The sequence below is a fragment of the Gavialis gangeticus genome, unplaced genomic scaffold (genome assembly GCF_001723915.1).
Source record: "Gavialis gangeticus isolate Ggan-Ray unplaced genomic scaffold, GavGan_comp1, whole genome shotgun sequence".
Lineage (NCBI taxonomy): Eukaryota > Metazoa > Chordata > Crocodylia > Gavialidae > Gavialis > Gavialis gangeticus.
Window position 1 is genome coordinate 8,472,912 of NW_017729003.1, and position 11,233 is coordinate 8,484,144.

The following is an 11,233-nucleotide window of genomic DNA, read 5'->3' on the forward strand; positions in this document are numbered from 1 at the left end:
TGACTGCTATAAAAATAAATATATTACTGGGAGAGTGCAAGAACTTTTACTTAAGTTAGTGAGTAGATAGCTGTTTCTGTAGTCCCACTGTTGTAACAACTGGACCCAAAAGGCATGCCCAGCTGAGCGTGGTCCTGCGGTACGTGGTGCCACAAACATGTTGGCAGTGCCACATATTGCACAGTCCGGTGTTTCTGCGCTGCAACGATGCACTGCCCAAATGTGTGCTGCGCTGAATTTTTCTCCTACAGGTTTTTTTGACCCCTGGGTATCCAGGGGTCATAAAAACCCCACAAAAGTGGTACAGCGCACGCTCAGGCAGCACTTGCTACTGAAAAGCAGAGCTGGGCTGCCCAGAGCTGCGCTCCAGCTAGGCTCCACGTGGCAGAACTGCTGCAGCTGCAGCCCTGAGAGGTTCCCAGGGCCCCAGGTAAGGCTGCTGGGGCCATCCTCCCCTACTCAACCAAGGGCAATCTGCCATGCACTACAGCGCATGTGGCACAGGCATTTCCTGGGACAAGTCACTGCAGCACAAGGTGCGCCGCTGCTAGTTGTCCCCAGGGAACCAAATGTGGATGTGCCCAAAGAGTCCTGAGGCAATAATTGTTCAACAACAGTTTGGCAGAATAGCTGGCAGCCTTTGAGAATACAAGCATTTGTATCCACTAACTTGGTTTGCTGGTGGAAAACTGAAATTAGCTACACTCCTGTAGTCTTTGGCAGTTACTTTGCTTTTTTTTTCTTTTAAATATTATACAAAATAAGACTTCATAAAGAAAGATGTTTTGTAAGTTCCTCTGTAAACAACTTTGACATTGCTGAGATTCAGCACTGATTCATGACATTCTGGACTTAGTCACTGGTGATGGAAGAATCCTTCTTCAGAGCACATCAAAGTCCCTGTCTGCTTCTTGTAATAGATCCACCTCGGCTATGAGTTCTCACAGAACCTTGTAGATGCAAACCTAATGAAGATTAAGTAGAACTTTAACCACAGCTATTCCAGTTCCAGGTAGAATCAAAATAATGCACACATCTGCTTATCTTAATGTTAGAGTACTAATTTAAAAAACTAAAGTTTGTTACTAGCAAGTTTTAGTTGCAATTTGAAAAACACGAGGTTTTTATATGCAACATTGTAATGCACTACATTCTTTGAAAAACTTTCTAGCAGTGAAATAATAGTATGAACATTCTCTGTTGACACTGTTTTGTTATCATTTCTTAAGACCTAAAGATGAAAGTTATGCTGTAATAAACCTTAGAGGTAAATAAAGGAAAAAAATTATAGGTACGGCCATACCTAACTTACGGCAAGAGGAAGCAATTTTTGTGATCTGCTTGCAGTGCACAGAGCCAATTTTGTGGGCGTTTCATGTCTGCCCTGCTCTTCAGCACTGACTGGTGGAGAGGTCCCACAGGGAGGAGGGATGGCTGCCATCTTGACTGCTGGCTTCCCTTCATGCAGCCCTGCTCTTGGCGCTGATTGGCAGAGGCATGAGGTGGCAGCCAGTCTTGATCACTGCCCTTCATACTACCCCACCAGCTGGCACCTTCCCCTCCTGCAGTGAGGACTGTTGGCTCCCAGACCCAGCATTATATTTTTTTTCCCCAGTTGATTTCCTGGAAAGTTGTGGCCAATGCCATTTTTTTGCAGAGATTGCTGTGTTTCACAGTTTCTGCAAAAATCACAAAGCCACAATTTAAGTAGGTCTCTAATTAAAGGTCTTGGACATCCTGAGAATTGGTCTTTGGTGGGGAGAGTGTTAGTGTAAAGCAGGGGCGGGCAAAATACTGCCAGTGGGCTTCATCCAGCCTGCCAGTCCATTCTATCCAGCCCATGAGGCCCCTAAAAAAATTTAGAAAATGTATATTTATCTGTTCCTGGCTGCCTGTCAAAGATGACAGGAGCCAGGGACAGTAGGACCCAGGGAAAGCTGGCAGGACTCAGTCGGAAAGCCAGCCTGGCCCTGCCCAACCCCCAACCAGAAGTCTTTGCCTACTGCAGCTTTCACTGCTTTCCTGCCCACCGCTGGCCACTCTAGCACCATGTGGCCCCTGGCCGCATCATCGGACCACAAGAGCATGGGGCCTGCACTGGCACCCCTGGGCCAGGAGTGGGAGGGTGTGTGCGATTGTGTGCGTCCATCTGTACAATGAGGGAAGGGGCAAGAGAGAGCAATGAAGGAGGGAGAAACTGTGTGCATGTGTGTACAATGAGGAAGGGTGTGTGTGTGTGTTCATAGGGCAAGTCCCACATGCACGCTCCACCATACACGTGTTCCCCCCCTCGCAATGCCATACACACAGCCCTCCACACTCACACTCCCTCACAGACCCCAGCCATCTTCCCCCACAAACCCCATATCCACCCACATCCCACAAATCCACACCCACCCACACCTACCTTCCACACCTATCCACCCCCACAGGCACACCCACACCCTCCCACACACCCACATCCCCCACAAACCTATACCCACCCCCCATGCCTCCCACAATATACAAGAGTAAGACTTCATTTTAAACTTTGTGCAGTGCCCTCTAGCTACTTTGCACAAACACATGTAAACCAGGGCAAAAATATTGTTTTAAATGAATGAATGTTGTAAATGTTTGCTTTTTAGAATATAATTTGGTATTTTTCTGGTTCTGAGATGGCAAAACCCCTGGCTAAAAAAAGTATTTCCAGGGGCAAGGGGAGGGACTTCTGGTGACAAAGGTCAGGGGTTAGGGGACTGGACTTCCAGTCACAAGATGATGACCAGGGGGAGGGACACCTGTCAAGGGGTGGCACTACCCAAGCGGTCCTCGACAGCTTGCCAAAACTCGGTAAGTGGCCCTCAGCCCAAAATAATTATCCGCCTCTGGTGTAAAGTAAGCATATAAGAATAGCTTGGTTTTAAAAGCAATGTATTATCAGCATTTCCAAAATAATAGGGCAGCTTAGGACAAAGAATGACTTTGTAGTTGAAAAGGGGATTGATTATATACAATTAAGATCTTTCAGTTCCCTCCCCACACAAAAAAAAATTGCCTCTCAAATGGTCCCTGTGTTTTCACTAAAAATGAACTGATGCTCTGGATGTACCTGGGCCTGCTGATCCTCTGGTGGTCCGGAGTTGATTAGTATAATCAATAATAGTGCAAGAACGTTGGTATTGCAGATCTGGCTGCAGGATAAAATATATTTGTTATTATTAATTATATATTAGTCATTTGTATAACAGGTTTTTAACAAATCGTTTAGTCACAAAGACACCAAAAATTCAATTAAAACCAATGTTTTTTTCCTGGTGCTGGAGAACACTAGGTTCACAACTTATGCTGAAGTGGTCAAAGAGGAAAAAAGATTTATACTTTGGAACAAATCAGTATCTTTAAATGGGAGAGAGGACACTGCCTATTCCTAGTCTACCCCTACCTACATTACTTAGAAGCCTCACAAGCCTGTATCATCAGTCTTAGAATTTCTGAAGGTAGAACATTTCAAAACAGACTTAGGAAGGTGTTTTCACAGCTAGTCATTCAACAAAGCTCAAGCCATAACTGGAAACTGGACATTACCTCTGATGCATAACTCAAAACTAGTGAAAGTTGTATTTTCATATATATAAAAGATGGGACAAGACATCAAACAGACCGTCTCCCAGTAAATGAAAAAGCTATATAAAGCTCCATCAAACAACAAAACTGATCTGAAACTATTAAAAGTGTAGCGGCTCAAGAAGATTCTGAGAATTATCCTACAGCTATTTAGAAGGTTAAGTAGATGGCCCAAGAAGTCTAAGTCTAAAACAGTGTAAACCACTTTTTCTCCTCCAAACATAAGATTCATAAAAAGTGCCTGACTGACAGCTCTGAAGACTGAAATTTTATTTAGCTATAGGTCAAAGTGTATCTATATATAAGTTCTGAACGAACACAAGCAGGGACAGTACCACTTTCTCTTTAAATGTATACCTCAAACCTGCTGTGGAAGAAATATTTCTAGGAGCAGAGTACAGTTTCTCTAGCTGAGTACACTTGCAACTGGAAGCCAGCATGGGGACTCTCATGGTGAGGACACCAAACCTGTAAGAAACCCAACTGAGTCCAGATTCTCATTTCACAGGAGCCATTTTTTTTCTACCAAGCTGGGAAGATCTGAATTGATAATGCAAGGACTACAGACTCTTTTCCTGTCACCATTCACTTGGGCCATCCAGTTCTCCTTCAACTGTTTATCAGTGCTAACTGTCAAAGCAGAAATCTACCAAACAATCTTTCTGGATGTGGACACCATTTGGTTACATTTGCCACTTTACCCAAAATGTATGTGTTGTGTTGGGCCTTGAGAAATTATCAGGTAAGGAAAGTCTCTCTTGTGGCTGCTGGTTAACTTCATTTATTACTGCGCTATGAGCGCGACTGGAAGTCCCTCGGGATTTCTGCAAAGTAAAAGAAAATTAACAGTCAGATTAGTTATTACAGCTGGATAGTGAAAAGGAAAATAAAAAGTCTAATCAAAAGGAAACAAAGCCTAATCATCTGTGAGTTATTTAACAGAAAATACAAAATAGTTGCACTGTCACTGGATCCTAAAGGACTCAACGCTGACCCAGTGCAGGTCAAAATTCATAGAGTTTATTTTTAGTATTGCAGTATTTCATTATCTTGATTATAATAATAATTATGCTGAATGTTTTTAGAAAACTTCAACAAGATAAATCTGGCAAACTATAACAATATAAATCAGAAACAAAATCCAAGAAAGGATTCTTGGGCTTGCCAAGTAAGACAAAAATCAACATTTTATGCTAACTTGTTTCCAAAGAATAAAATAAAACATTTTCATCTGACATACAAATTGGGACATTACCATTTGCTTTTGGGATCCCACAGTGCTCAGGTGCTCCACTACATCAGTAGTACCAATAGGCGGCAGGACATTATTTCGGCTCAGTGGCACAGAGGAGGGTGATGACAGCTTGTCATATGCAGTAAGACTAGAACTGACCAGTAGAAACAAAAAATATATATTAATGCCAGAGCTTACAGAACTGATACAAGCTGAAGCAAATGAAATTATAAAACTTGTGATAACATATGCTGAATTGTAATGCAAGATGTCAGGCTATACTGGGTACAGGAGACTTAGGCATAAAGGCATAAAGATCCACAGTGGACTAAACTGGAAAAAATATTTTTATAAAACTTAGCTAGTAGTCAGTGTTGCCTTGTTAGTGGTCTTAACATTGCTTTTTGTGCATATTGTAAATGTGTCCATCTAGGAGAACCCTCCAGAGACTCTAAGATAGTATGATCTGGTCAATACATCACCAGTAATATCAATAACCAAACAAAGTCTCAAGTTTCCACAATCCTAAACAAGGTCATGGGAAAAGTAATAGTAGCCCAGCTCCAACAGCCCTAATTAGATATTAGGAAAAACTCTCACTAGGAGGTGGAGGAATCTCCATCCTTGGAGGTTTTTAAGGCCTGGCTTGACAAAGCCCTGGCTGGAATGATCTAGTTGGGAATGATCCTGCTTTGAGCAGGGGGCCGGACTTATTAGATGACCTCCTGAGGTCCCTTCCAACCCTAATTTTCTATGATTGTATGATAATTACCTACTAGCTGTACTTTAGAATCTTCCCAAACAGGTTACAGACCTAGGTATGATACTGAGATATTGAGGAATGATCTCATACCTTGAAAAGTGGCAAAACATTAATTGTGCTGTATTTATTTATTTCCTTCAATGCAGATGATTGCAAAAATATTGCTATTCCCCCAATGGAGGAATCAAGAGTCAAGGACAAGGCTGTCATAGAACTGCGAAGAACTGTTTGTACTCACCAAAATCTCCCCCACACCCCTTTATACAGAATCCCTTCAATATTCAATCTACAGAATCAGTTCAATATCTATGTTCAATTACAAAGAACATGACATGGTATAAGCTAGGCTCCAATGCCAGCAATATATTGGTGACGTACAGGTATGCATATTGTTTGCACCTTAAGCAGATGATGTCATCTAGCTACTTCGGTGTCTAAAAGAAGTAGCTAGATGGATGAAAAACTATTCAGATTCGTTGCAAATAAGTAAATATATTGGCTATATATTGTATATAACCCACTGTCCATCGAAAAAGTTGATACTTCTCTCCACTGATCGTCTGGGAATTATGCAACTTGCCAACCACAATGTGCCCAAATAATGAAACTAGAGCAGGAGCCAGAAGCATCTTATAGATCTGTCTTTGTTACCTCAAGGATGAACTGCTAACTTTATGCTCTCTGGTTGGGGCTGGAAATGGAAGATTTATAGAAGCTGCAATTGGTTCAGAATGCAGCAGCTCATCCAACCAGAGGCAGATAAAAATACATTGCAAATACGTACTGCTGAACTCCCTCCCTCTTTCATCCCTAGAATCCTGGCATTCTTGGTAAAAGTTACCCTGCTACCAAACTTTGTGCCCAGAGCACATCAGGATCTCATTATGTCTTCCCTCTTTGAGTTACATGCAACTGGCCTATTTATACTGACCATTTCTGAATAGCATCTCTGTCACTTTGCCCAGCAAGCCCCAGAAGGGGTGACAAACACCAAACTAATGATGCTAAACTAATGAAAAGTGTCTTGAGAGGGCCAAATTGGAGCTAAATGTTCTTTTTTGAGGGGGCCTACATATTACAGCCTTTATTACAAAATATATATTTTTTAAACTTTACAGAGATGCTACTAAAATGTGTATTTTAGCAAAAGATTTTATTCCTCAGAGCTCAACTTCTCTTCCTGATTTAAATTATTATTTGTGATGTCATAATTTCAGTTTCAGAACTTCACAGAAAGAGTGGAAGAGTAGAATTAAAAAGTTCTTTAGCTTGAGTTCAGTATTTCTCTAAAACATTTGTTGGGATCAGTAACATCTGAAACAAGACTGGGCATAGCATTTCATGCCCTCCTTTCAGTATGAATTATGATTAATTAACAACTATTGCAAAGACGATACCCAATCTAAGTTTGACAAGAAAGCAAAAAGGGAAGTACTTTAAACTATTCTGTTGTAACACACAAGGTATCCCAAAAATCACGTACACAAAATAGTCATCAGTAATATAGAGATATATTGATTGAGAGTGCTGATACTTGTTTCCTTAGAAAGCAAGAGGAATAACTTACAATGTACACTACTATAGATGTTTAAAATGTTCATCCCTGAAATACAGACACTTGTTATGGTAGCAAACAACTAAGCAAAACAAATAAATACATCTTTTTGAGACACCCTGTATATTTACTTGTAATGTGCAAGTCTACCTGCACTTTATTAATAATTTGAGATCTTAAACCAAAATTCCATTAATTGTCCAGCTGCATTACTGGTTCTTGCTAACCCGGCAAATGTGGCATCTTAATTAGGTGCAAAGTTTCACTGGCCAGCTGCATTTTTCCAGAATGCATTCTTCTTCAACACAGAAATCCCGCCCCCCAAACCCACACATTCAAAATTTGAATAAAAAGGCATAAAATATAGATACAAAATTTGGCATTAGAAATCTGCAGCTTATCTGAAAGGTATCTAAAAATCTCCCTATAGAAGGAATATGTGATGACTTAAAAGTTCAAAAAGTTTTTCCAACTAGAATATACTGATCAAAAATAGAATTATAAGAACAAGTTATAAGAATTCTACTTTAAAAATGCTGCACTACAATTTATAGCTGCCTTCTACATGAGCAGGCCATGCTTGTGAGACAAGTGTTTGAGATGTTATTACATATGTATGGCTATGGGATAGGTCAAAAGGTCATTCTGGAATGATGCATTAAAAGAATTTGAAAGCATAACCAACACATTAAAAAGCCTCTCCTAGGAGCCCACTACATGCATTTAGTACATATGCCAAGAATAAAAGGAATATTTTAAGAAATACAAGATTAAGAACAGTGAAGAGAAATATTATCAAAAATTGAATACAGAAAGATAATCTACAACGGGAACAACATTTGAAAAAAAGAATTTACTGAAGATAGACTGGATCAATTTTTGAAAAAATAAAACTATTCTTAAAGGTGCTTCAAAGTTAAAAGAAAAGGTCACGTCACTGTCAGAATTACATACAAAACACTGCCAGTAAGCTGGCTCTGGGGGTTGTTCAACACAAAATCCTTTGATTCACTTTTGCAAACTGAAGATTTTTAGTGTTTGTGAACTTCAGTGACTCTTCCAAGTTTACTAGTAATGCTCTCAGACTATATCGTTTTGGTGTGTCACAAGACGCAAAAACATCAGAGATCAACTAGAGATTTTTGGTATTTTTCCGTGGCTTCTCAGAACAAGGCATTTGTATATCCAGCACTAGATGCTTACACTCCAGGGAAGTGTGTAATCTAGCTGCTCTTCTAAGTGCTGGCTGGAAAAGTATAAAAGCCTCATTTGGATGTAGCCATATTATAGGAAAACATTACAATTCTGGACATAATCCAAAGGTCATAGGGGTCAAGAAGAGCCTTTCCATTAGCTTCAGTCAGATTTAGAGGGGGGTCTCTAAGATAAGCATGTTCTCTACAATTTAGTCTGGGTCAGCTGTAGGAAGAGATAGTTAAGTACAAAAAGGAGACCAGACATTATTTTAAGTCTGTCTTTAAAATAAGCTCTGAAAAAGGATCACTGAACATCAAACACAACATGGTGTTCATCAACATCTATACTGGTGGGGCATGGCACCAACAGGATATCCACAGGAACTGGCTGTCACTGGGGGAGTTCCTTGTGAAAATGTACAATCTGAGACAGACATTAATGAAATGAAGTCTGCTCTGCAGTTGTTAGACAGCACGGACAGATGTAGTTTCCCTTAAACAGAACTGCACAATTGCTTACACCAGTGGTTCTCAACCTTTTTAGATTCAAGTCATTCCTTGACAAGCTTGAGGCCCTCAGAAAATGACAGCTCTCACTTTTCACTTGTTTTTTTACTACAAAAAAACAAAAAAAAAACCAGAGTAATTCTTCTGTTGCAAAGAACCTGGACCACAACAGATCAAAATGGTTTTAACATCATGGATTCCTATTGAAATCTCTAGGTTTATCTTAGGTGAATCGTGTTTGCGTACCAAACAGCGCTAACATTGTGCAGCACCTCACAGCATCCTAGAAAGGATCTCAAGGCACCTCAGCATGCTGCTTGAGCGACACTGGCTCAGGCAATTTATAAAAGCATGAGTTGTTGCACAGTAAAAATATTTGGTCAATTTTAACAAAACGAGTCATTTCAGCTCTCTCAGGGGACTATGCTTGGATTAGAAAGAATCATACGCTTTCTCTCCATTCACCCTTTTTTGTTCCATTTTTACACAGACTTGGTTCAAAAAACCTGATAACTTGAAGACAAGAAACTGTTTTTTAAACATACAATCGTGTTCCTTTGATGACACTGTCTACGGATCTTGGTGTTCCAGAGCGAGAATAGTTAGTGCTGATAGGATGCAGAGTGCGTGGTGGTGGGTTTCGCCTTCTAGTGGAATGAGCAGAATATGATAGAGATGATGTACTGAGCTCTAGAGGGTGATTTGGTCGACTTCTGGCTGAGAGAAGGGAACTGGAGCCTGGCCTCAGAAGTGGTTTGTCATCCATATCTCTAACAGAATCATAGAATCAAAATGAAACATATATAAATGTGATCATTATGACACACTACATCACATACAACGATAACATAATATATCAATGCAGCTGGTAAACCTTTTGTACCATTGAATAATAGGCTACTGCCTATGCTACAAAGGGATAGGGTAAGAAAGAAACTGGACTTTATTCTTAATAATCCTGAAATGTTCAGACTGAAGATACTAGAAATATAAGCATTATTGTTATTATTCACAGGCTACATACAGAAACAACACAGACAGCAGTAGTTTCTCACCCTCCTGGCCTGCGTTAGTTCAGACTTAAAAGATTAATCTCCAGGGATGAAAGACAATTTAGTTTTCACATTCAGGCACATTCATACCTTGATCTCCTGATGAATGACAGTGAGGATGCCAGTTAGTGTCAGCTGTGATGTAGACACCAGCTCTTGAAGTGACAAACCAATTGTAATAATAAACAAAAAGTTCTTAACACCTTGGGGTTAGGTAGCTAAGGTAGGTAGGCTGGTAGAGAGAGAGAGAGAGACGCCACTAATTTTTTCCTCTGTAGACCAAGTTAAAACCATGTTTAGGTCAAAAATGGATGTTTAGTGCTCTCATTTCATCTATTGCACATCACAGATCTACCACATAATTCGCACTGTTTGGCAAGATAGGCCATTCTTAGAGAGAGATACAAGAAATGAAAGATGCTTGCTAGTGGTACAGTGGTAGAACTGCAAGAAGAGAAGAAAACGCTATAGCATATTCCCTCCCCACAAAGTTCTCTCTCTAGCCAAACTGTTTTTATATGAACATCCAGTCACAACATTAAAAATACCATCAATACTTCATCTTTTTTTCTTCTCCTAAGAAATTATAGTAAATTAAACAGACCTGGGTACTGATTAAGCAATGTACATAAGCAAGTGCCTAACTTAAGCACATGATCAACTTCAATGAATTTTCACATCACCTTACACACTTACGCACATGCTTAAACAGCTTTCTGAATCAGCATTCAAAACTTCAGAAGATCTCCACTACTTTTCTTCTTTAGCATTTGGGACCTTTGGTTTTCTACATTTCTACAAAGACAAAAAGCTACTAGTCTTACAATATTTTGTCCATTAAAGGCAGATTCCTTTGCTGTAAGTGGATCCCATGTATCATCATCAACCCATTTAGATTGTGCTGAGAACTACCACTTGATCCTTGAGAGAAATTTGTCTGCAAGTCAGAAAAAAAAGCTAAAATTTACTTTTTGACATGATAAAGAAGCATACATTTTTGCCTTTGGAAAACAGAAGTCAAGTCCTTTCAAAGAAAGATTTATATTATTATACATGTATATCATACCACACAGTGTATTATTTTTAGGAATACATTAAGATTCACCTAGAAAATACTTCATATACATTTTTATGCAAAATATCTACTGCTGTGCTACATGCTATATGTAAAACTTCACAACTGAGGCTTCCATTTGTGTAAAACAATCTTGTGACAGGGTGCATAAATAACTAAGTGACTGCTGTAGGGGAATCATCATCATGATCCCACTTTACAATATGTCTGAACACATACATAATGTAAAGATAAAAACTGGAAAG

At 39.7% G+C, this 11,233-nt stretch overlaps 1 protein-coding gene across 1 annotated transcript in view; it reads right to left on the reverse strand.

The window, feature by feature from the left end:
- Positions 1-732: 732 nt before the first annotated feature.
- The window catches only part of FAM149B1 (family with sequence similarity 149 member B1), a 23,939-nt gene continuing 13,438 nt past the window's right edge, over positions 733-11,233 (reverse strand). Inside the window, exons 9-14 of the mRNA XM_019507781.1 lie at positions 10,738-10,850; positions 9,407-9,631; positions 4,862-4,988; positions 4,308-4,430; positions 3,092-3,173; positions 733-965 (exon numbers count right to left, since the gene is read on the reverse strand). Coding sequence (XP_019363326.1) covers positions 892-965; positions 3,092-3,173; positions 4,308-4,430; positions 4,862-4,988; positions 9,407-9,631; positions 10,738-10,850 — 744 coding nt within the window. The 3' untranslated portion in view covers positions 733-891. The remainder of the gene's footprint in view (positions 966-3,091; positions 3,174-4,307; positions 4,431-4,861; positions 4,989-9,406; positions 9,632-10,737; positions 10,851-11,233) is intronic.